Source organism: Sebastes fasciatus, chromosome 12 (assembly GCF_043250625.1).
Source record: "Sebastes fasciatus isolate fSebFas1 chromosome 12, fSebFas1.pri, whole genome shotgun sequence".
In the NCBI taxonomy this organism is placed as follows: domain Eukaryota; kingdom Metazoa; phylum Chordata; class Actinopteri; order Perciformes; family Sebastidae; genus Sebastes; species Sebastes fasciatus.
In genome coordinates this window covers 6,514,756-6,542,072 of record NC_133806.1, presented here as the reverse complement: position 1 = coordinate 6,542,072, position 27,317 = coordinate 6,514,756, and the positions used below count along the sequence as shown (strand labels likewise).

The following is a 27,317-nucleotide window of genomic DNA, read 5'->3' as shown; positions in this document are numbered from 1 at the left end:
TTGCAAAAAGAACTGATTGTATAGAAGTCTATAGGATGAGCCTACTTCTCACTTGATTTATTACCTCAGTAAACATTGTAAACAAGAGTTTATGGTCTCAATCGCTAGTTTCAAGTCTAACCGTAGACTATAAAGTCTTGGCTACCTTGTGATTGACAGGTCACTACCACGGCGTTGTCCTCTCTGGGAGTTGTCCATGTGTTCGTCTTACAACTTCAACCCTTTCACAGTGCGTTTTCAGTTCATGAAAGTTAATTGTAACATGCTGGTCGCCTAAAAATGTCTTATTCTGCATTCGGTCGTACCCTACACCCTCTCTTGTCACTTCTGGTTAAAAAAACAAACAAGATTGTAACGGCCAAAATGCTGAACTCAAAGCTTCAAAACGGCAGTCCACAAACCAATGGGTGACGTCACGGTGACTACGTCCACTTCTTATATACAGTCTATGGCAGTGTTCCAGGTTGAGAAGCTTGTTGTAGCTGGGAGTAATAACAGGTGAGACATGGAGGACAGTTAAAGGCTGCTGTGGGCCTTTCACCTCCTTTTTCTCTTTTATTCACATTATGTATCAGCATCAGTACCAGTGTAATGGCCCCACTCAATTGCTTCACTGAGGGCCATTTAACACCATTTGACATTGTTGCTGGATGTGCATGTCGCCACAAATATACAATGAGTGTATTCTATTGCAGTCAGTGAAACTTGTATTATTATGGTTTTTGTTGTCTGGCTTGAAAAATAGGATTTCCTCTATCTAGTATCCCCCAATTCTCATGATATTTTAATACATCAGACCAACAGAGGGCAGCATGGTGTCAAATCAAACAACACAACAACACCTTTGTTGCCACATTGAATATTGGACCCCAGCACCATCACAGTAAACAGCCTCCCCAAACCACACAGCTTCAAACAGTGACCCATAACCTATAGACTAATGTTACCTTGATTTATGCTGAAACTGAAACACCCTCAACAACCAACCTACCACTGATTATGTATGTCTGTCTCTGCTCAGATGTGAGCTTGACATCTGCTTGGTTTTCTGACACTTGACACCACTGCGCGCCCCCACTGCTCCAATCACCAACATCTGGCCCTCCTGACCCTCCAGAGGAAACTTCTAATGAGCCTTGGCATTCCCAAAAATCACACAGGGGCAGGACGTTATAAATAACCAACCCCTCCACCTCCTCTGCAGACACAGAGCTCCTCTCCTGGCCTGAGTTCAGAAACAGAAACACATCCACCTGGAGAACTTGTCAGCTCTTGTTTTTCTTTTAGAGTCTTGAGATTTTAAAAAAGCGAGTCGGATTCTGGGTCCAAAACTCCCAAGCATGAGGTCTGAGTTGCATTCAGCAACTGAGCTCCACTGGAGTGTTTTCTATAGTGAGGGAGTGTATGGCAGCCACAGGCCGAAGGTTTTGGTGTGTGTGTGTGTGTGTGTGTGTGCGAGGGGGGTTTGGCTGCAGATCACAGTGTGTGTCGGAGGGGTAGGAGGTTTTGGAAGGGGCGGAAACACTCAAGTCCCTCTGGCAACAGAAAGCTGGGCCGGAGCCTGTGGATTTGTTTGAGTCTGCTGTCAAACACAGAGCTGGTGGTTACACAGCACAAAGAGCGAGGAAGAGGGAGAGAAGAGGGCGAGCGAGCGGGGGTGTCCATGACAGAAAGAGGGGAGAGAAAATGAAGGCCGAGGGAAAGGGTAATAGGGTGCACTGCAAACTAAACGGAGACCGGCCCTGACAGTCTGCGGGTTCAATAACGACGTTCATTCAACATCCTGAAAGTACTCTGCAGACAACGTCATATCCGGGTGTTAGTGGGGTTTTTCTCCAAAAAAAAAAAAGGGAAAGGGACTCTGTACGATTTGTGAACAGGTTTATGAACCTGTAAACAAACAAAACGAAAGACCCTGTGTCATAACTTCATCTTCCAGTTTGCAAACTGAAATACAGTCCGTGGCTGGAAGCTAATCCAGTAAACATAGAGCATGAGGAAGAGTAAACCCTGGACAGGTTGCCAGTCTGTCACAGGGCTACTACAGAAAAACATGCCCTATATAATGTAAGCTAATGAGAGTCTGCTCTGATAACCCTAATACTCATGGGAAAGCAGACACACTGCACATATATGAAGAATATGTGTTATTTTGTAGTTACAGCAACCCTTCCTCAAAACTATGAATATTTCTGAATATAAAAGAACTCAAATCAAAGTTCAAGGTGGCCAGAGACATGACTCCAAATTAATACTTTTACGCTTCTCTGTATCTGCTGGTGGAGCTTCACACCCGGCTTCAAACCCCTTCCGTGTGGAGTTTGCATGTTCTCCCCGTGTTAGCGTGGGTTTTCTCCGGGTTCTTGCAGGTTAGGTTAATTGTTGACTCTAAATTGCCCGTAGGTGTGGATGTGAGCGTGAATGGTTGTCTGTCTGGATGTGTCAGCCCTGTGATAGTCTGGCGGTTACAGATAATGGATGGATGTATCTGCTGGTAATGACAGTCCACATGGCCATATGTAACCGTAAATTACTCCGCACAAAACATATTCAATATAAAAGTGACTCTGTGTCTCTGATGGAAGAAAATGTGTGGTCATACACAGCGTGTATCACAATCTCTTAACTATTCCAGATCATTAAATGACCCAGATATATTCTGCACACTTTTCCAGACTCTGCGCAAGGATCTTTATCAGCTTACTCAAACATCCAGATATTTCAGCTATGTGTACTGGCTGCTGACCTTGGGGGGTTTGAATGGGTAGTCTGGCGTGAAGGCGATGTCCAGGAAGAAGACGCCTCCCTCGTACACGGAGCCCGGGGGTCCCAGGATGGTTGACCTCCACTCGTAGATGTTGTCTCCTTTGGGGCCGGCGCTAGAAAAATTTAAACAAAAGACGCGTTAATATGTTAATGAGCAGAGCGCATTGGACTCGACAGCCTGGTGCTCAAACTGCCAGCGGGCTGACAGAGATTTGGGGGAAAGAGCAGCTCAGGCGGTAAACGCTGCCTTCTGACAAGTTAATGATGGAGATTTGGGGAACGGCGAAGCCGTGGAGGTTTGAGGGTTTTTAGTTCACGGCTATTTTAGTAGGATTTAGATTATCTTTCAACATTTTGATTAGAAGATTAGATTACCTGCTATTGGGAGTTGCTGAAGCACACACACACACACACACACACACACACACACACTGACACACACCAGTGAACCAGTTCAAACATGTAACGATTGAAAGAAAGTCTTTTTACACAGAAAGAAAAGAGATATTCACAGGCCAAACGGTGCAAAAATGATTTCATATTGGAGTCAGTCTTCATTCATGAGATGAGTATTTATGCTGAAGTGGAGGCTGAAGGTCACATCTGTTGTATAGGCCCAGTAATTAATGCCATTTCCATATTAGGGGCTCCATCCCCCCCCCCCCCTCCCTGTTGTTTGTGTGTAAGACCCTGAGCTGGCACAGAGCCAGGAAGAGACCGGGACAATGTCCAGATCACAAAGCCCGGGACAATGAACAATCCCTCCGATTTCATGTAATTACCTGGGATGGTGTTTAACGCCAACCTTTAGCTTGCTGGCAGCTTATAAATGCGCGCATGCAAACTGCCCGACACACACACAGGGTTTCACTGGAGGCTGTTGCATTACTGTTCACTTTTATTCAGACATAAACCAATAATCTCAGACAGAGATTTCCTGTGTAATAACCTCAAACAGCAAACTGTTAAAAGCAGCATCTGGCTCCAAGCGTGCCCTTGGAAAACAGATCGTTCTCCATAAATAGAAATAAGACATTTCCTTCCTCCTGCAGTATCAACACAAGCAAATTTCCACTAATCTACTTTGCCACTCTTTTTTCACACACTGCCCCTCTCTTAAGCCTTCTTTAATTAGCCAATTATGATTACTTCTCCTCTGGGGAATTACTTCAAAATGCACTGTCGATAAGGATGTCGCCAATCTGGACTCCTGTTGTTTTAGGCACAAAGAAAATCTTTTTTGTCAGAGTGAAAATAAAATAAAAACAAAGACTGTAAAGGGACCATGCTGGGCATTGTTGGTGTATAAGAAGGGGACACATACAGAGTACTTGTCTATGGTAAACCCAATACTTATTGGTACTGCAGTAAGTGATTACTTCCACCATACACATTAGGGATGTAACGATTCATCTACGACATCGATGTATCGATTTATATCGACAGGTCCTCGGCAAGTTGTCCTTCACGGGGGACGTATCTCGACCTAAAATCAATTTGCTAAGTAAATAATCTATCGCATCGATTCTAAGAATTTGCACCTTGTTTTTAAGCACAACAAACGATGTATAGATGTATTTTTTTAGCACTTTTAATAGTACAGAAATGTTAAACGTTACTCCGGTTCACTCTCTCCGTGTATGACGTCGTCGACGGCAATCTCAGAAAGACGAAAACAAAACAAAGCATGGCTGATGGCGGGGAAGAGCCAGACGAGCGAGAGATTTTTCAAGCCGAGTTTTGGGGTCCAGCGTGTGGAAACATTTTGGCTTTTTCAAAAAGGGAGATGTCCTTGATAAATCGCCCGCTGTTTGCAGGATATGCAAAGGCCAGATAAAATACAACGGCAACACGACCAATCTTTCCACGCACCTACTGAGACGCCAGTATTATTGCTCTACCGTTTATATTCAAAATGAGAACATAAGCAGGTGGTTAAACCACTGTTCATTCGACCTGAAGAGAAGTTGGTTGCATTTTATTTTTTCATAAATGTTATTGCTCTACCTTTTGCTTTGAACATGAAAACAGAAGCAGTAGTTTAAACCACTGTTCATTTAACTTGAATAGAAGTTGGTTTATTTTATTTTTTGTTAAATATTGCACCGCCTTGTATCTTGAGAACTGAATCAGTAGGTCCTGAAATTGCACTTTTTATTATTTTCAAATAAAAGGTGTATGTATTTGCCATTAATCTTTGCGTTTACTTGTTTATATCCATAAATAATTCATCCCTGATTCCCTTACAAGAAAAGCTTTGAGGAATCCTGACCTGCACTGTCCAGTATCCAGCTATTTATTCACACTGATTGAATTTTTGTAAAAAAAAATTACTATCAATTTCAAGTCATTGAGTCGTATCATATCGTATCGCTCTAGGGGAGCCAAATATCATCCTTGAATCGTATCGGAACCATAGAAAGTGATACGTATCGTAGTAAAAACGTATCGTTACACCCCTAATACACGCGGTGGGTGCTTGCTGTACAAGCTGTCAAATAAGGTGTTAAAGAACATGTTCGCATCACACAATGCTGGTTTCATTTGTTTTGGCAGGCCCCAAACGATGCTACCTCTATATGACCAGGTTTTGTTTCTCTTCCAAACAAACAGACAGACAGAGAGCGCTATCTGAACCAACCACAGGAAATGACCTCAAAATACAAGGATTTATAGGCACACAGAGACAGATGTTGACATGTGATAGCCAGCAGTTACTTGTGCTTGGAAAGCCTGTCATAACAATGTAAAGTGAGGGAGAACCGCAGTACGAACTGGTGGTCATATTTAGCTGCTCCTACATTCTTCTGTTGTGTTATTTAACAGGAGTTAAATTGGAGCAGAGGGATTCAATATTTCCATCATGCCTTGGCTGGAACTGAATGAGTTTTGACACAAGATGTCAGGTTGCCAAAATAAATGTCTGTTCAATAAATGACCTACTTGAAGGGCTGTCCTCGACCGAAGAATTCAAATACGTCACAGGAGTTTGACTAATTGATTAATCTGTCCAGTCGTTTCTTCAGTATTTATTGTCCCTCTGCAGATGAATACAAATGGAGCTCTTTAGATCTGGTGCCTATCAAAGAGCCACAGATGTGACTAATTTTCATGTGATTACAAATAAACAAATCTGAATAAAAAGCACATGAAAAACAACTTGATTCTTTAGAGACTGAGATCCCAAAGGTCAATTAAAGCGGCAGTAGGCAGAATGTTTTTGGCATCATTGGGCAAAAATCCATAATAACCTTTCAGCATATTGTAATTCAAGTGTTCTGAGAAATAACTGGATTTCTGCACCTCCTCATGGCTCTGTTTTCAGGCTTTAAAAAAACCCTTGCCCGTGACAGGAGACTTTGGTCAACCACAGGTCATTTCAGAGAGAGAGAGAGCGTTCCTATTGGCTGTTCATTCAACGGAGGCAGCTGTCAATCAATCGCAAACTCCTATCAAAACGGTCAAACTAGGCCGCGCTGATCAAATATTAATCAATATTCTGTTACTGTAATGCCTATTTCTCTCCTCAAATGTTTTCAGAAACATCTTGTTATGTACTGTTTAGCTGTGAAATGAGAAAGTTTGCTCCGGCTGGTGGGCGGTGCTTGGTATTTCCTCAACTGATCTCAACATGGCAGCCTTCCATTGCTCCTAAAGTACCGTTATTGTAGTAAGGATGACCTCTAAGCGAGGTGAACGGCGTTACAACGGGTTTTGCACTCGGTGGCTCACAATTACTGCAGTCCTGGAAAGGCAGGAGTGAGCGGAGGGTTACTCAGTTGGTTGCAATCCGCAACTACATCACTAGATGCCGCCTAATCCTACACACTGTACTATTAAGACATCAGTATGCTTAAAAAAACAAGCACACCCTCACTGCAGGCATTGATCGACCAGGTATGTGGAGGTGAGAAAGTAGGCAGGGGTTAAACTTCTCTCTCAAGCTCTTTTTTTCATTCTTCACAAAATCACTTCTGGCATTTTTGTATCCACAAATAAGTGCCACACTGTGAATGCCTTAGAGGAAAGATTGTCAAAAAGTCTGCACCTTTATCTCCATATCTAAATGAGCCGTTAAGATCAGCTAACACTTCAGATGTGGTCGGGCGACGCGTTGCACAAACCAGTTCATTTCAAGAAAATCCTGTTTGGCTTGTAATTAGGCAGCGTGATCGTGACTGATAGAAATATCAACTGAACTTGTTATGATCCCTCCCCAACTCTCCAAACATTACCTTCTACATTTCCTGCTGTTGACAGAACCACATAGACAGCTTATTTTCCTTGCTCAAGGCAATCTCCCCTCTGCGCTTACACTTCTGAGCCACACACACCTCAAGGTAACACTTCCATTACCGCTAGACTATTCAAAAGCTTCACCTGACACCACGTTGAAAGAGACAGCCGACTTCTCCATTTCCAAACATCTCCAATAGAAGCAGATGCTCACTTCCTTTGGAGGCTGATGAGTTTGTAGCCGTGATAATAACTTAGACATGATGGAAAGATAGAGATGAGCGGGCATGGCAGAGGTCCTCGCTCAGCAGCGAGATTGCTGTAGGGGATCTGACAACCACACAAGGGCTGTGGATAAAGGCTAAGTCAATAGCTGAATGTGCATGCCACCGCTGGCTGTTGCTTGGAGACCTCCTCCCCCCACCGGCTCGGGCGTTCCTGCGGCGCTTTGTTGCAGCTGGTTGAGGGCCAGCTCATTCAGGATCTGACAGTCTCTCGCTTGGCCATTCGTTTTGGGAGAGGTGAGCGGCGTGGACATCGCAAGAAGCTCGAGTTGAGTCAATCTGCAGATTCGTCAGTTATATCCCATTCGCCGGGCTTTAATTAATGCACGCTTAATGACAGGAGTTAAATAGCCGCTGATTCCTTGACCCCGGGTTAATAGCCGTGCAGAATATTACGCTCTGCAACTGACATATTAAATTCACAGTAATCATTGGGTAATCGAGTCATTATATGAATTTGAATTCTGCAAGAGCAACTTCAACATCTCTTCAGGGTTCTGTGTTGTCATGCACGGCTGCAAAGTCCTCATTGAAAAAAAATCAATCAATGTGAAGTCAATGGAGGCGTTAAGAAGAACAAACACACGATAATCTAACACAAAGCCCTGAAACTGAGAGCGACAGTCAGATAAATATCCGTGTCACTCCTGTCTTTTTTTCTCTCTCTACGGAAAAACAATCTTCTCTTCAAGCAGACAGATCTAAATACATGACGTTAACTGGTGTAACAGTGCTTCTTATGGGCTTTGTTGGAGGCTGCACTAATACCAACCTCTGTGTAAGTAGGAGTATGTCTGCAGTGCACTGTCAGCCAAATGCCTTGATTCAGTGAGTATTTGGGTCATTTGTTTCAGGGGTCTGGGATACATTAGGGTGCGGGTGTCCGTGAGAGTCTTGCCACTGCCCTGTCCTCAGAGATTACACTCATGTAGGAACCCACTTTGACAGCTGGGCTGCTTCTTCCACGACGGAGCACAAAAATAGTGTTTAACCACAGATTCACACTGATCTCTTTCTTTAATGTTTTTTCCTTAGAGTTCATCTTCTTTTTTTGGGATTATTCTTATTCTAATAGAAATATCTAGAGATGCACCAATTACAATTTTATTGGCAGATTTCCATTTTTTAAAAGTCTGACCTGCTGATTCAGATTTGGGTTTTTCTACTTTCTTTCACCACTGTCCTGGAACCGTCACGGGAAATGATTTTCAACCGTTTTGAAGTCAGTGTAAATAAAATATCTAAATGTGTCTATATGTATAAAAACACAATTCAAATGATTAGGAAATAAATGATTGCATTTTTATTTAAATATTTGCTTTGATTAAAACAAATCTTGGCATGAGTAGTTTAATTATATGTTATAAGCTGCTTAGAGCTAGTGTTAGGAAGTTAAGCAGGTCATATTTCTCTCTCTAATATCCATTTCATATTGCTGCAAAAACATATCCTTCAAACAACTGCATCTATTCAAGTTTTTCGCCAAAAAATACATTTTACAAGGTTATATTTGAACACATCATAATAGCGTTGCAATCGATCTTCGCCCAATACTCTTGTTTTACTGAGTAGAACTTTAACGTGTCATAATGCAAGTCAATGCGCCCTCCCTAAACGTTAGCTCTTTCGCTCTGTGCTATCAGCAGACGAGGCGGTCACTGTGATTGCTCTGAGCAGCATCATGGGAATGAATTACAATATAATAAGTTTCTGATTAAGTTAGTTGTTCCAAATGTTTCTAAGGTTGTTCCTCCACGGCTTATTTTGGACTTGCAGTTGTGACAAATTGCAATTTTCTTTCTATGTGTTCTTCACTCACACAAAAGAAATTCCACAACGGGCTACATGGTTCTATTAGCTGCCAATCGATGGTGCATCCCTAGAAACAACAGCCCAGATCCTTCGCTAAATGTAGCATCAGCACCAGCTTGTATTGTCACCAGGATTCAGTCATAAAGTAGCGTTTGTTTGTGGAACCAGTGAGGGAGCGAGTATCTGCATCCCACGCTGACCTTGCTCAGTGCTTCACTTCAACAAACACTCATCAGTGCACACAAGGCTGAGAAAGATTGGACACTTTGAAACCCAAAGACTGCACTGAGACAGCTTTCAGAGAAGAAGGATTAATAAAACAGTTAGTTCTTTTTCAAATATAAAGAAACACTTTAACACGGACCTACTTCGCCATTTTTTTTTTACCTTTCATTCTCAGTTCCTGAAGACTATCCAAGCTGTGCCCCATAATCACAGACAGCAGTAATAATTTCCATATATATTGAATGACCTTTCCGCCTCATGATACAGTGTGCTATGTGAGACCAGGGTGCCCATTTAATCATCCACATTGCCTTATTTCATCGACAGGGCAATCTGCAGATTGGTGCCAATGCAAAAGATAACCGTTATCTTGCGCCATGAGAGCTGAGCTAATCTCCGCAAAATTGCTAACCTATCTTGTCACCCAGAGCCAATTCCCCACAGACTCCAGGGCTCGGGTTAAGTTGATGAAAGAGATGTAGTCATGAGATAGGCCTGTGCCACTCACAGGTGAATTCATCGACTGTGATCATATTTACAGGGAGGAAAAAAAAGATTGAGAAGAGAACATTGTTAAACTACTGTACATCTTCGATCCAAACTTATTTAGTTTTGGGAATCCAGAGCACCAGAGCAGATTGCAATGACACACCAGAATAAACTAAGATCAAAGACAAAACTGAAAACAACCACAGTTAAAGAATGCCAGAGCCAAACCCAGCAGGAACAAACAGTCTTGTGTGCCTAAAATGAGTGTGTGCGGTGGTAATAGAGTCTAACAGAAACTTTCATTTAGACATTTGGAAATAAGCCTCAGGGCTTTATTGTGACTTTTCCTTTTATGAAAGCGCTCACTGCCCTGGCTGAGCTGGCGTTTTTTTTATAATGAAATTGTCTAATAAAATCAATCAATCAACAAACAATATACAGTCGTCTGTCAAAAAAAACAAAACTCCAAAGAGTACACTGTTAAGACTTCAAAGATCAGTCTTGTTAGGGCCAGACAGAGGTTGCGTTAACCGAATACTTTCCATCATTGACTGAATTTTTGGTTGGACCGCAGAGGGCCAGCCCTACAAACGCAAAAGTCTGTCACTGACTGAGTGACACGATTGGTCGGCCGAGTGTTGGAGTTTCCTCATTGACCATTGTTCTTTCAAAATGGAAAGGCGGGGAACAGTCCTTTATGCAAATGAGCCTGTCTGGCTCATGAAACTTGGTTTCAAGTTTCAAGTTCTAAAATGAAACGAGATTCAGGTGCATTCATGCCAACTCTGTCATGGACAGGAAACGTTATCGTATTGCGGTAACGTGCGGTCAAGCCAGCCGTCACTCTCCTTATCATGACAGTATCAAAATCGGGAGATAGATGTATCGTCACAGCCCTACCTGAAAAGTGACCGCACGGATCGGTGTGTCTGTTCATCTTTTCTCTCCATGCCCTTATAAATGCATAATCTATAAGCCTGTTCTGTATATTAATGATCAAAAATGTAAATGAATGAATGAAATTGAAATGCTATTGAATATGTCTTATTATCATAAAAATCCTGAAATAAAAATGACTGGTAATAATAGATTGTGACAGAATTTTTACGACCCTGTCTGAGAATGTCTAACGCAACCCCTGGTGCCAGACTGTACGCATGTGGAGGATGATCATTTGTTACTCATTGTCCAGGTCTATTAAACTAACCGTGTAACTCACAGGCATGTGAGGAGTTCTGGTGCTCGTGGGTAATTGTGACATTTCTGGCCTAATAAAGGAAACCACAAAGTAAAGCCTCTGTTCTCAGAAAACTGTCGAGAAACATTAACGCCCTTTCAAAGAAATGTTTTAGCCACCGTGCTTTGCAGCTGATGTTGATGTCATAAACACGAGAATGTTTGGGTGAATTTAGTTCCTATGACAAATATCACCTGCTGTAACAGATGCACCTAGTTGAAAGCAGTCTATTTAGTCATATTTCTGTGAAAATATGACTGTAGTGGGAACATACTGAGCGTATGAATGGACTATGGCGTAGTGTTGCAGGAGTGGGATTTTACCACCATAAAAACTGATCCCTATTGGAATTCAAGCTGACCACAGCTGCTCCTTGAAAGAAACTACACACTTTTTACAGCCGCCTTTCAAGTCTAAAGAGGGTGTTTGATACTCTAAGATTAACTTACATATAAAAGATCAGATAGCTTGAATATCACTTACAACATAACAACATAAAAGGGTCAGAAAACAAATCATGCAAACATGTTACTGGTGTGAAAACACTACACACAGCGAGCACAACACCAGTGTGTTCCCAAAGCAGCCTGTCACACGCACACACAGCGAGCAGGTAAATAGCTGTCTGAGCCCAGAACTGCACCGAGGGGCTGATAAATAAAACAGGAAAGTAAACCAGTAATTGAATGTGAATCAGTATGTTTTGGAGCTTGTGAATACCGCCATGCACAAATAAAGCCATTATCTGCATTATTCGCCATTCCACTTCGTTCCCCACGGGCACTTTTTTTCCTAATGGCGCCGTCATTCAGTTAAGATCTTCTTTTCTATCAGTGTGTGGCTGCGGCGGTTATCAGAAGAGGAACTTTAATGAAGCAATCTTCTTTCCCCCCGACCGTGAAAGAGCCCCAAGACCAATTACTGTGCAGCTCAACGGCCGAGGTGACACCTCCTTCCTCTGTTCTCTTCTCTTTATTGTCTCAAATGACATGGTTTGTTTTTTAATCAAGCCTTTTATTGTTCATGTGTACAAAGAATACTGCAATTACTGACCGGACGGTTTATCCAGCAACAGGGGAAATGGTTGCGTAGGTGGTTGCATGCTTTCCAAGTCGGAGGGAACAGCACAATTTTATTCACACAGGAGGGCAACCTCGCATGCTGGGCTGAATCAATCCAAACAGCAGTCAGTATTGAATTGAGGAAGTAGCTACACTTCTAAAGAGAGGTTTGAAGAACTGGCCTTTCACTCAGGAAGTTTGTTCCCACTAAGGTTTTAAAGTCACATTAACAAAGCCTGTAAATAAAGCAGGGGATCTGTTTATTTTCCTGAGCCTTTCCTTTTTGATTCAGCAAGATGCTTCTGAGGAGAGATTTTGGTGCGGTAAGCGTTTTTTCTTCTCCGCATCTGAGCTGCTACATGCAGCCGGCGTCTGATGCAGTGCAAAATGTTTGCCTCTGGCTAAAACATGAATAATGCAGAGCATATATCATTACCATAACACACAGGCTTGTGCATAAAGGAAACAGCACATCATGAGTCATAAAAATATCACTGAGCCCACAAAGCATTGCCGTAGTGTGCACCCAGGGTGAAGGATGACAACATCTAATAGTAAAAGAAAAAGCTTTAGTTGCATAAACGAGGAGCTCATGACCCTCAAACCAAAGTTGTGCAATTTAAGATAAAAACATTGTGTGTGTGATATTAATCACAATGTATGTGGACGGTAGCTTTTTCTCAATCATTTCTGAACATAAAAGAGCTTCTTGTCGAGGGGTAATTATAAACATTTGCTTTGCTTGAATAAAACAAGTTCTTGTGTAAGAATTTGTGCTGACATGCAAATTGGTGTGCAGTCCAGGGATTCACTGCTTCAGGAAAGGAAACCGCCTAAAAAACAGATCTGCCTCCGAGACAAAACTGCAGCCTCTTGCAATTTATAAACCAAATTAGTCAAGAGTACGATGTTAATATTTTTAATTTCACAGCCCTGCACCGAAGTCTATTCAGCCATAATTAGAGACTCTCTTCAGCCTCGCTCCACAAAAGCACTCTGGGCAGCCATTTGGCCCGGTGGCCGAGGGAACGGACTTATTACCGAAAGGTCAGTGATCAGAACAAGCTGAGCTGCCAGATCTGCTGTGGAGCCTGATCCTCCGTTGGTCTATTCCCCTGACACCATATTAGCCCTGAGGTTTGCAGGTAGAGAAATGTAACACGATTTTTAAGCTGCGGGTTAAACAAATCAGCACAAAGAAAAGGGCATTCCTTTGGGATGTTATTCACTGGTTATTATTCATTTGCAACATGATGTTAAGAGTGTTAACATTTCGTCCCACGGACTGCAAATATGTCATTAAGACACTTTAAAGCGTCTTGGCAGGAGCTGTGATTTGTGACTTCAGGGGGGAGAATCTATCAGGTTTGGAGATCTCACAGGAGTAATGGGATCTCATGCGAACTGTTTACTTGGGAGTTATGTGTTCGCTTGCCAAAAGATTCTTCTGTTTGCTTTCATGTCAGATTCAGTCACCCTCAATGACCTGAGCTGCTTCTGTGGAACCGGCGGTGTAATGGCAACACTCCACCACAAAATGTCCACCGCACGCCGTGCCTCATGCTCGGCTTCCCCCCGCGAACCCATTAATAACGTTCTGGACAAATGTTTGCCAGAAAGCTACCTCACAAATGAGGATATTGAGAATTCAATGACGCGCATGAATCAAGGCAGGCCGTGTTCGCTGTCAAACAAGTGCCGCAGTGGAAAACATTAAGGATGAATTAAACTCAGGCCGGAGTCAGAGGGAGAGCGCAACGCTGCCGTCGTTCTATTAGGAGCAAATTTATTTCTTTTCCACTCAAAAAACTTTGTGTGAGGAGAAAAACGATGAGGGCAGATTGGTTTGCTAGGGAGGGAAATTATGTTCAGCAGATGTTTCATAGGTGCACAAGGAGAATGGTGGCAGTAACAAATCAGCAGAAACCAGTCTGGCACTGTCCATCTGTACGCTACAATATCCTTCTGCTGCTGTACCAGCTATAAAACATCTTTATTTATCTTTAGCCAAGATGTTTTATTTTCCAGATAGCATATTTCTTCCTGTCTTATGGTCCTCTTTGAGAGAAATTTTAGTTATCTAAGATATAATACATTTACTGTTGCTGTTATAAAATCATAGTACTTCAAACTGTTTATTTGCACTCTCTTCCATTGCTGCAAACTAAGAGCCCTTAGTTTTACCCCTCTCTATTTTCAACCAACTTTCACTCCTTCAATGTTCAGTTTTAGTTTTAGTATTTGCTCGCTCATTCTTTATTTATTGTAAGCATTTCATCAACTTTGAAGATTGATTTTTCCCACACTTCCTCGTCAGTCTCTGACCCCGCCTTGTGCCAATGCAAACTGTTAGATATGCTTTAACACAAACGTCTCCAAGAAGACCCCTTTTCATTTATTCTGCTTGGTGAACAAAGCGATTCTGATTCTTCAGGGGTGCCTTCATGAAGGTTCTTAGCTGTTGCAGTCGATGGACAAGACCTTCACTGAAAGGTCAGGAACGCGCCAGCGTCAGACACAGATGGGTGCCTATAATTCATCAATATTTATGAAGGTGGCGATTATGGAACAACACATCGATTAGGACGGATTCATCCAAGGTCAAAGAAGCCGTCATTTTAAAGCATTTGCTTGCTGCAAATTGACATCACATTGCAAAAGATCCCACCCACAATAATTCATGCACAATACGGTGATCAGCTCGACCAGCCAGGAGGTAGTCCTGCAGCTCACCGCCCCCCCCCCCCTGCCTCCGGTCTTCATCCCTCCGCCCCCTCATGAATATTGATAACCCTCCCTGCTGTGCTTAATGGTAACGCTGTGAAAAATGATGCTGGGTGTGTCTCTGGCACATAATCCCCCAGGGGCATGGCACAAACTAATATGCAGCGATCACAGACACGAAGATGATTCCATCAGCGAGGAGAGAATTAGAGGTCAGAACCTACGATAACGAGAGCCTCATTTCTTGGTGAGACTTGATGATGATGGAGATGCATATTCATGTCAAGGCTTTAAGCCAGCGAGCATGAGATGCAGTGACCAGCTGTGGGTGTGTGTTTCGTGAAAAGACCGTTTCCCGCAGCTTGCATGCTGTCATCAGGGACTGACAGCTCTGTTTTGGGCATCATGGGGGCATTACATCACACCAGGAAAATTCAAGGACCAAAGAAGGCTATTTGTTTCAAGGACCAGCCATATATTACAGCTGTACTAAAGGAGGAGTGACATTTGAGGTCAGCTGAAGCTCTAATCAAGAGACAGACAATACAAAGGATTGACAGTTTGCTACACCCCTCCCCCGAATAGTGATTGTCCAATTATAGCGTAGCAATCGTAAAAAGGCCTGTCAAGCTTTGGATTTCAAGTGTAAGATATCTTATTTTTATTACGTATAATACAAAAACTAACTAGCTCTGCATTGCAAAACAAGAACAATGCTGATGCAACAATGTTCTCTGATTCATGATTCTTAAATGTGAATATTTTCTGGCTTATTTACTCTATGACGGTAAACTGAATATCTTTGAGTTGTGGACAAAACAACACATTTAAAGATGTCATCTTGGGCTTTGGGAAACCCTGATCGACATGTTTCACCATTTTCTGACCATTTATAGACCAAACAACTAATCGATTAATCGAGAAAATAATCAACAGATTAATCAACAATGAAAATGAACGTTAGTCGCACCCCTACAACAATGCAAAACACCATAAGCAAGACTCTCGTTTTAAAAAGAGTCAGCTGGAAACATTAAAGTCAGTCATGGAGACAGCGTTTTCAAACAACTCACGCAGCTAACGTTGGCTTAATTAGTTAGCTATCTACAGCTGGTAATATCTGCCAGTGACCGTCATTTCAGCTGGCAGAAATTGACGGTCGCCAACTAGAGACGAGATGCAACTTTTGTCTGTAATCAAGGACCCATTGCTTAAAACATAACTATGAATTTCGAGTGGTAAATCTGCCAATGTCATCAATGTAAACAGCTTTGTGCCGTGCAAGGACGACATGCTTGACAGGCGTAGCAACAATAAAGACCTTTACACACCAAGTCCGTATCTTTCGTATGCGTTTTTTAAATCCGTCCGAAAATTCAAAATACGAAACAAAAATGGATAGCGCTAGTCCCAAACTGCGCTAATGAATGAATGACATTAGCAAGAAGCTATATCGTTTAGCTGCCTAGAGCACAATCACAACTTTCAAATCTTTCCTGCATCCTTTGTTTTGCAATCATCCCTGATTCCAAGCTGTTCTGCAATCACCTGCCAGAAATCCATCTTTAAAATCGACATCTCTGTATCCTTTAATTTGTTTGTCCTAAAGGGCTTTGTGCTGGGAGACGAAGTGAATCGAGTGAATCATCTTATCAGATGCCATTTTAAGTAGTTAAACAACCCTCTTTTGCATTCTAACAGAAAAAAAGTGAAAATAGCAGAAAATCAAACCTCTTCCTTTAATAGTTATATAGACGTCTTTACATGTACATACTGTATATAATCATCCAGCTCATGTATATCCATTCAGTATTTATTTCTTTGCACTATTAGTATTGTCAACAACTTATAGAATATTTAGACATTTTATTTCTTATTTGTTATTGTTGGTCATTGGTGTATATATATATATATATATATAAAATTGGAGTCAAATTCTTTGTATGTATGTACTTGGCGAATAAATATGATTCTGATTCTGAAGTTTCAGAGTCTGAGTGTAAACGTGATTGACGCAACATGAGGTCGTATTTATTTTTAAACATGACGAAAAACACGGACTTGGTGTGCAAAGGCCTTGACTAAGGGGGGGTGGGGCTTAACGAATAATCCGTTGTCTTAAATAAAGATCCAATTCTGTATATTTATCTATACACTGTTAAAGTGTTCTCAGTGTGTAATGTCCAAAGCCCTACAGGAGCTATTCTCTAATTAAGGATTGTAAATGACTTTTCTTGACGTTTCAACTCTCCCTCAACCTTATCTACTTCCACTTCAGTTAGCGGTTTCTTACATTTCCCAGAATGACTTGTGACAACCTGACAGAGGAGGGGGGGTGAACTTGTTACTCAAAATGCACCATGGGTTGTGGCTGCGTTGCATTTAATCTATTTGAGCTGCCTCGGGATGAGAAATTGGTGTCTCTGCCTCTTCTGCAACGGATTATTCTCCTGTGATTGCTGAATGTCAGTGAACAATAGCAGCTTTAAAAAAACTGAATCTTTGAATCCGGATGAGTTGACACCAAAACCTGACACGTACTATTATGTTTTAGGCAGCTGAACATTGTTCTGCCATCACTCCATTGTAGCTGTAATGAAAGTATCTGTTTGGCCATCTGTGAGAAGAAGATAAACAGATCAAACGGCACCGTGGTCCAGAACTGCAAGGTACAACACCAGCAGCAGTTATTCTAACAATGTCAAGGTGTCTTTGTTTGGATACCTGCTTGAAATGTTGGCGTCGGTGGATCAACACTACATGGAAGGAATAGTAACAAGTCACAACAGTCGCAGCACCGCAATAACAACTGCAGCTAAAACTATTCCTGCGATACAACAGCGGCAATGCAAATGCACAAGATGGAAGTGATAAGTATGGAAATATGAAGTGAGAAGCAGCGAGGAGTATTTTTATGACAAGAGAATATCAGATGTGGGAGATGGAATGTGATTCAGGCGGGTATGTGAGATAAAGCAGAATGATTATTTCAGTTTAAGAATCGCCACCATTGTTCCTGTGGTGTTGGAAAGATATAACATTTGAACCAAATCAGCTAAAGCTGGACTATTTTCATAATCATTTAAGTCATTTAATCTAGCAAAAATGTCAAAAATTCATTGGTTTCAGCTTCTCAAATTGTGAGGATTATCTGCTTTTGCTGTGTTTTATGGCACGGTATTTAATATCTTTGAGTTTTGGACTGTTGGTTGGACAAAACAGGCATTTTTAGGACGGCTCTTGATTGTGAAAATAATAGTTGCAGCCCTAATGTCAGGCATTCAATGAAAAACTTTTCCACAGCGGATGGACTGGAAAAAAAACCAGTAAAAGTGAGCAAAAAAAGCTATTAGGGGAATTTTCTAGGTATTCACAACCACCAACTCAACTTTCAACTCGCTTTTATATGCGACCATTCATTTTTACGTGGATCAGTTTTAAAAAGCTAAAGTGAAGATACTGGTATCACATGAGACTAGAAAACCTAAGGAATCCATTGGTACCTACCATGGTACAGCAAAATGAACTAAGTTAAATGGGTTTTATTTCTGTAAAAAAAAAGCAAAACGGCAGTGGGTTCATAATGTAATCAGTGTGTGCCCGACCACCGTGTAACACCGGTAACACCGACTACCGCGACTAGCATAAATAAAAACCCATTTAGTTCATTTTCGCGCATAAGCGTTGTGTTATCAATACATAGTCGGACGACGGACGCTACAAACTAAAGTGAAAGTGTCTGCTCCGTACGGAGTCCCAATAAGAGTGGCAGGAGTCAGATTTCACACACATGGGACGAGAGAGAGATGACAGACAAGACGATGGCGGAGGATTTGGTGTCAAAGAGAAAAGCGAAAGCGCCTATTTGGCAGTATTTCGGATTTAAACCCAATGCTATAAGGGAACCTTAACGTTAATGAGGCGATCGCCGTGCAGAGGATGGGGCTGCCAGTGTGCGGGGCGCCGGGTGGAAACCTGCAACCCCGCAGCGAAAGCTCGACCGGGGAGGCCAGACACACCGCCAATCCAACGTTGAAGTAAGCACCCTGCATTTATTGACCGTCATCTTTTCTTGTAAAATGTCCGGTGTAATCTACACCAGTGTTGTCACAAGTTTATAAACCGGTGGGAACAATTTCCTCACCGTGACATCCCTAAGGAAAACACTGCTCCTTTCAGACGCTGCTTCATTTGTATCAATAGGTGTAAAAGCACAAGCTGCCTGTACAATGTACTTGGAAGTGTATGACAGTGAGAATAATTGCCATGTCAAATCCTCTTGGGCTTCAGCATGTTCCCGTTCGTTTGATGCATGACAACTGCCAAGGTGACAAGCGAGCTGTCACAATGCCGAGAGTGAGATAAAGCTTGGCAACAAATTTAAATACTTGCGTGCGTTTTCCAAGTAGTGACATAGCACTAAAGCTATGACAGTTTTCAGTCACACTGTATGGAAATGGATTTTTTAAAACAATTTAAGCATTAATATTACAAACTCTTCATAGCCACAGAAAGCAAGGAAACATCAGCGTGTGATTTATCAACACAGACGAGTTATTGTAGCGGTTTGTGATTTCAAATGCAGCTGAGGGTAACCTTAGACTGCTGCTGGAAGAAAAAGGGTGGGCGTTTTATTAGACTTATCAAATGGGAACCTCCTGCCACAGATGTTTCACTAAATTAGACACTTCCAAGGCGTTAAATGGTAAATTCTGTCTCTCAGCACACATCTACACCGAAAGACACGAAGCAGAGAGCTCTCCATTTTGCACAAACAGCCCCGAAGGTGATACTGAAGAGATACGTGATACCAAAGAGACTTTAAGTAGATTTTAACTAACGTGATGAGGACGGCGAATTCTCTCTGACCACGACAAAGTGGCGAGAGAGACTGAGGGGCTCCTCCTCAGCCGAGATACAGATGAGACGACATACATCAACCAACCCCCCCAGCGCAGCGTTTGTTGAAATGTGCTGAAGTGAATCTCTTTAACACAACTCTCTGTCTGCTTCCTGAAGGGGCCCAACAGTCTGTGACTCCATTTGTCGCAGGGAAAGAAATGAATAACCTTTCAGGCTAACCTGGCCGGGAGCGAGGAACGTGTGGCATACAAATGACGACACTGGCTCCGCCGCCAGTGCTCACTCGTTCATGCGAGAATGTAAACGGTGCTGTGAGAAATTGAATGTTTGATGCATCTGACCCCCCCCCCCCCTGCTTCCCCCTGTCATTGTTAACAGAGGGCTAATCTATTTGGGTGCATCACAGAAAAACACATTATTAGATTTTGGTATCATTTTGGAGTGCACAGAAAGGGAACACACACTCCGAAAAGGATTATCTTGAAGAAGCTTAATTGTTTCCCAGGCAACTAGTTCCCCACTAAGACGATGACTGTGAAATTTCCGCTAGCGATTATTTTACTTTCAAATGACTTACTCGTGTCCCCCAGCTAAATCCTCCATGTGAGCCAACCTAGTTTTTTTGTGGGGGGGAGGTGGGGGTTTGAAATAGATTAGGGTCCTCGAGGAAAACAACATCTCTTTTAGCCTCCAGTACAATAACAAAACTGGGCTGTGAGCTTGAATGAAAAGGTTAGCTCAATGTTTATCGTTAATGATGGTGGGGTTCTGATGAGACCCAGCAGGGGTGATTAATTCATGCAATAAACAAGGCCGTCTAGGGTGAAGTAATTCCAAATCGCCAGATGAGTCATACGAAGCTGTTTTCCTTAATCATTTTAAGCAGGTGCCTGTGAACGAATGCAGCCAATCCAAACTGCTCGGAACGCACCCGCATCTCCCACAAGTGTCCTCAATCTTGCGAGGACCGGCCTCCATTTTCTCTCTTAATTTGCAGTGGAGCGCTGATTCAGGGAGTAATTACTGCGCTGTAATAAACTAAATCACTTAGTATTATTTAAGTTTATAAAAGCGGGCTCCTGCGCTACTACATCCCATGCATTTTGTCATGTCTAGAGAGGACTGATGCACATGTGGCGTGCCACTCGCTCGCGACCATATCTCTTCCTCAAAGGGCTGAGAGCCGCGGCAGCAGCACACAATAACCATTGTCTGTGGTAAATCCCCAGCAGAGCGAGGGGGGTGGGTGGGGAGGGGAACCACACGAGAATCGAAACAGCTTTTAAAGTCACACTGCTGCTCATTTTCCACCATTTCAGCGCAACCATAATACTGTGATCTAAAAGGCTTTCAACAGAGGTTGTAGTGTGCATTATGCAGCAGCGACAACAATGCCAGAATAGGCTAGAGTCTCTCTAATTCACCTGAGATTACCATCTCAAACAAAACACAAACAACAGCATTATGGGAACGGAGACAAAAGCGAGTGCACTGCAGCGTGGCCTTTCCTTTTTACGAGACAAGAAGCCTTGAAAGAAGCGCGTTTCTGCCGTCTGAATCCTTTACAGCTAGAGCAGCAGTACGTACAGGCTTATGAATCATTAGAGAAACGCTTTGAAAAGATAACATCTTCTTACCTGCAGTTTGGAGGTGGGTCTAGTGTTATTTCTGCAAGCTCTTTCTGGATCCTGGAAGAAGAGAAGGATTTTATTATTAAAAATCTATGTTGGGAGGGCAAATGTCCAGAGGATAATAAAAGCTGAAGGGATGAGGTCAGTGTTTGGAGCTCGTGATGAGGTAAATGTTGCTTTTAATCACACCTTCAAACATGTGGACCAGCAACACAGCATCCAACACTGACAGAGCTGCTGAGGGCATCTCCAGTCCGATCGCACGAAAAGGCGTATAAATGCCACGATAATGCGCAATAAGTAAGTAAACTAAATAAAACGCGTCATAAACATCAACAAAAAACACATGACATTCATCACGTGACAAATGTCACTAACGTAACTTACAAAACAAAACACCGGTCAAGAACGGTCTCGAACATGGGTCTCCTGGTTAAAAGTCCAGTGTTTGTCGGACCCATCGACCTTCCCACCCGCCCACCATAAGTGGTATTTCTCGCTTTTTATACTACGTCACTAACTCTTACCGTAGCATTTATACACATATGCCATTGCAGTCAGTACAGGATACATAACGTACAAAAGAAAGGCGTACGTCAGAATCAAGAAAGGTGTACTTATTGCATACTAAATGCCTTGCACATTATCCTGGCATTTTGTACACCGTTTCATGCGATTGGTCTGGGTTTTCTTGCCTAAACCTAATTGCGAAATGTTCATGGTATTTATATGCCTTCCCGTGAGACCTGGTTGGCATCTCATATATTCCAAACATCACCAAGCAGGCTGTAACTTAATTTGCTGTCTACATTAAGGGCATAAATTAAGTAAAGCTTAAAGTTTATCATACCAGCATGAATAGAATATAAAAGTTTTGGTGTTGTGTTATCTCTCTCATTGTCGTCATTAGCCTGTGGTGCATAAACAAAATGAAAAAGGAACATCAAGCATGAGGATGAACACGACTGCTGTGAGGGTTTCAGATAACCGTGCAAAATGATGATTCAGACTGTGAAGGGCAACGGAGTGCACACGCTGCTGCTAAGCTTGCGTTGATATAAACACGGTGCTTCAGACAACAGTGAAGCCTCGATGTGTTCCAGCCCCTTGTTGCGCTGAAGGCCCTCATGGAGACTTGCTTTTTAAGTGAAGCATAGACGACGTACAAAAGGGAGATGTTGGTAACATGGGTCGCTGTTATAAAAAGACTCAGCAGCGGCCTCAGCCAACCCTTCGTTCAACCGGTTGCATAATAACTCTGTCATCGCCTGTCTTTTTTTGGGAATAAGTGCGAAGACCGGTGGAGGTAGTGTTGGCGGTGTAGGAGAGACAAGAGTGCTGCGGAGCATGAGGCACATCTTTTCAAACAAAACAGGCTGGAATGGGAATATCTCTTTCGAATGACAGTGCCGAGCTGTGCGAGTTACCTCCTTTTTTGTGGGTTTAGTGTCACACTGGTTGTTTGAAATGACAATGCCTTTGGGACTATAGTCTTTTTATATATGCTTCACACCCTCGGGGCACGAGCAGAGAGGCCTTTAGTTTAACAAACAATCCCTGTGTAAATGCCGCTCTCCAGAGCCAGCTTCTTTCTTCTTACCTCTTGGCACTAGTTGAAAGTTTAGCAGCGGTTTTACTCGAAATCTTGGTCTCCTTCTTTTTGGGCTGCGCTTGCTCCCGCTCATGTTCAGGCGGTACCGATTCCCTTTGTTCAATATCTGAGCTTCCCCCGCTGGTGCTGGGGCTGTCGTCCGGTCTCTGCACTTCACTGGACATCGTGGGCCCTGGAAAGCAATGTCACACACAAACCACAACCTGTGAGCACGGCGAAGAGAGTTTCCACTCGCAGAGGGGCAATAAAGATGATTTTAGGGCTGCCCCCTGTTATTTGTTGTTTTAGTCTAAGATTTCTGTAGTCCATTAGTTGTTTTTTATGCTTTTTTCCATGCTGAATGGCTTATTTCCAAGAAATTTATGAGCACATCTCATGGTAAACACAAGATTTAAAGTTTTTTGTGGAGAAACTCAAGTTTCACAGATCTGTCAATTAAATCAATTAGTGTGTTAATTGACTAAGAATTTCTTAGTTTGAGGACAGCCCCAGAGGATATGTCAAATTGCTTCAGGAAACTGGGTAGATTTGAGGGAAGCCGTAGTTAAGATTGGTTTAATTTAATCTAATGTACAGCTGGATGAGAGTGAAAGCAGGGCAGGGATGTGCAAAGTGCGAGCTGATGAAAAGACATTTGTCAAAGTCTAGTGCTGTGAATTACAGTATGTATGGGTCCCTTGTTAAAAGGAATATAATAAGCCTTTCACCTAATGATCTATTAGGGGTTGTATATTACAGGCTAATTGTTTGGAGGACTTTATGTGAGCAGCTTTACTGGCCTACATTTATAAAAACAGAGCGCATTATTGCTGCTCTGTGTCAGCCCCTTTTCTTTAAACAAATACTGGAATGGGGTCCAAACTAGGGATGTCACGAGAACCGATACTGCGGTACCAAGTCGATGCAAAAATTCTAAAAAGTGACGGTACTCTTTTTCTGCAGTACCGAAGGTACTGTACGATGCCTGTAACGGTCATTTCCCACCGGTTAATAAACTTGTGAGAACACCGGTGTTACCGATTACACCGGACATTTTACAAGAAAAGATGACGGTCAACATGTGCAGAGCGCTGACTCTGATCTGTACTGTCTGGTGGTGGTGTGTTTGGCCTCGCCTGTAGCGCTTTCGCTGCGGGGGTCTACCTGGCGCCGCTGCTCCGTGCACACCATCCACCTTGTGGCGATTACCTCATTAACGTTAGGGTCAGAAAAGACACTAGATAATGAATTAATTCATGCCCCTCTTTACAGACGACAAAAAGACACGGCTATACTAGATAATGTTGTTACTTTGAAATGTAATATAAACCCAGACAGATATGTAAGCTATAGGTGATATGTAAGAAGTTAATCAACATGATGAAGTGAAGTGTGCCGACAGCTCGCCTTCCTCCTCCCGTGGGTGGGGGCTGGGAATTGTCTGGTAGGTCAACATTTGTGGGGATGAAAAATACAATAGGGGTCAACAACCGATGGCGGTGGGAGTGAAACCGGGTAAACATTACCGGGAGGTAGCTGACGTTACAAGGCCGAGGAGGAGGAGGAGGTAGGTGGAAAGTAGTGTGCGTTACATTACCGCTAAGGGGTATTTTATAAAAGGCCTCAATGTTTTAAAGTCATTGGAAACACGCAGAGAAGAAGAAGAAGGCGTTTATGCCCAGACGTGTCCGAAACAGCCGACGGACAGTTGGGGCTGATGGAGGACGGTGAGCGGCGGGGCTAGCGCTGCTCGTTCTTTATTTAGAGCGATCAAGCTTGAGTAAACGCTAAATCAACGAAAATCGCTTTCGTTGACTTAACGGCCACAGGTGTCGCTGTTAACAAGCATTTCTGATTCTTACAAACAGTCCCTTTAATAAAAGAGTGCGTGTTGAATTACATGGGATTTATTGTTGTCGTTTTGTGTTTTTTTTTACCGTGGTATCGAATTGTGGTATCGAGAATCTTGGAAATTCCCCGGTATCGATATCGACTACTAGATTTCCTGTATCGTGACATCCTGCTAGTCCAAACAGATGGATAAAATAACTCTTATTGATTTAGTGAGAAAGTAACCAACGGTGACAGATCAGAAAGGACAACTAGATAATGAAGACGACAAAAGACATGGCTATAATAGATAATGTTGTTACTTGAGAAATGTAATATAAACCCAGACAGATATATATATATATATAAGCTATAGGTGACATGTAAGAGAAGTTAATCAACATGATGAAGTGAAGTGGAGGACAGCTCGCCTTCCTTCCCCCCCGGGGGAATTTAAATACATCACTTGAATTGTTTGGTAGGTCAACATTTGTGGGGATGGAAAAACACAATAGGGGTCAACAACCGTTGGGAGTGAAACCGAGTAAACATTACCGGGGAGCTAGCTGACGTTACAAGGCCGAAGGAGACGGTAAAGTAACGTTACATTACCGCTGAGGGGTATTTAATAAAAGGCCTCGGTGTTTTAAAGTCATTGGAAATACGCAGAGAAGAAGAAGAAGAAGAAGAAGAAGAAGGCGTTTCTGCCCGGACGAGTCCGAATCAGCCAACGGCCGACGGACGACCGTTGGCTGATTCGGACGGCCGTTGGCTGATGGAGGACGGTTAGAGGAGCGGTTGGTCGGCGGAGCGGCAGTTGGGCGGTTGGAGGTGAAATGTGCGGATCCTCTCCGTTTGTTGAGTGTCCACATTGTGACCCTTCCTCGGCACAAAGGGAGGCTCGTCCCACACATCCACCACCTCCCTCCTCCTTCTTCTTCACTGGTTAAAAACGACACTTTTCTCGGGACATTTACTGACTTTTCTCGTCTGTCTGTACCGAGCGGCGGTTAAATGTGCTAAATGTTTTGTTACCTGGCAGGTTGGCCGTCGATACTGCAAATTCCTGCGTCGTAATCCAACAAGGTACCGACAGAAAGTAATATCTCCTCTCTCTCTCTCTGTCTCTCTGTCTCTCTCTCAGCGGCCGTGCTGCTGCGCGCTCCCGCGTCCTACCAGCTCTTTAACTGGAGGCAGCACCGGACCGCCTCCACGCGCGCTCCCGAGGCCTGCGCGCACTGGCTCGAGCACGTGCGCTGCATTGGTAAAGAGAGGTAGCCTAGCACGAGACCATGGTGTTTATTATAGACTGACTAATTAATTAAAATACTATAATATAATAAAACATGTTGGACCTGTTACTTGTAACATTGTTTGGTCCTGTGTGAATGCAGGGGGTGTAGACAGAAACTGTACTGTTAAAGGGACTGTAACTTCTTACACGTATAAATCTACCGGGTCGGGATCCAATGCGCACTCGCATATTGCTCGCCCGCGCATATGAGTTTTTTTCCGTGTCTTCTGAAGAGACGGATCTCCGCAGCGAGAAACGTTATCATCTCCGACCGGGTGCTGGTGTCTCCATGCGGGCGCAGTCGGGAGACGATAACGTTTCTCGCTGCGGAGCGTTTCTCACCGACCCGCTTTTCCTGCTTCAGCCCTGGAGGCAGAAGCAGGAAAAAAGCCAACAATGGGATCAGCACTGATTCATGGAGAGACCTTCGTCTGGTCAGCTAACATTACTGCCAAGCAGCTGAAATATAGAGTGATATTGTGGTTTTAGCTGACGTGTGTCGCCTCACTGTTTTGAACGATGCTCGCTCATGTCTTTGTAAAGCGAGCACAAGCGCGAGCCCGACGCTGACTTTCGTTGACCTAACGGCCACATGTGTCGCTGTTAACAAGCATTTCTGATTCTTACAAACAGTCCCTTTAACAGCACCTCAGCAGTGCCCAGGAGGCAAACTGGCACCTCTCCAGCTACCAGTCCACACTCGGTACTTGGTCCCTCCGGTTCTCAAGTCAAGTCCCCACGGACTGAGCTACTGCCGCCCCATATGCTCAAACAGAGTTTGACGCATGGTCCCAACTTTTTTTTAACTTTTTTTTCACATTATGAACTTTGTGTAAACATGTGCCAATCAGAATGAAGGTATTGCCATGAAAGCGTGGGTGAGTGGGGTCACAGCCTGAAATCTGCACTCTATAGGGCCCAGTTCCAACATCCCCTGTTAGGGGACTTAACAGACTTTGAGTGCTCTGGTTAAGTTTTTGAGCTCTTTATGCACACTTTCCTTTAAGTCTGCAGACTTTGCTCAAGGGAATAACCCACAATACATAGTGTTGTGACATTAGAGCTGCAATGCCGGTGTAATTCTGCAGTGTAACAAAAGGAGTGAGCAAGAAGACATTTTCCTGGTAAGTATAAACACACGTCTCTAACCTCATGATATGGTGACTTCAAAATGTGTCTATTTAGCTTATAAACAGGGAGCAAACAACAAAGGATCCAGCTCATTTTAAGATACATACAGTGTGAAACATCCGCCTCACACTGTACTGGCCACA

At 43.0% G+C, this 27,317-nt stretch overlaps 1 protein-coding gene across 1 annotated transcript in view; it reads right to left on the bottom strand.

Moving 5' to 3' along the window:
* The window catches only part of LOC141778548 (ubiquitin-conjugating enzyme E2 E2), a 30,523-nt gene extending 4,571 nt beyond the window's left edge, over positions 1-25,952 (bottom strand). The window contains exons 1-4 of the mRNA XM_074652885.1: positions 25,785-25,952; positions 22,929-23,112; positions 21,335-21,385; positions 2,747-2,879 (exon numbers count right to left, since the gene is read on the bottom strand). Of these exons, the coding sequence (XP_074508986.1) occupies positions 2,747-2,879; positions 21,335-21,385; positions 22,929-23,104 (360 nt within the window). The 5' untranslated portion in view covers positions 23,105-23,112; positions 25,785-25,952. The remainder of the gene's footprint in view (positions 1-2,746; positions 2,880-21,334; positions 21,386-22,928; positions 23,113-25,784) is intronic.
* Between the last annotated feature and the right edge of the window lie 1,365 nt (positions 25,953-27,317).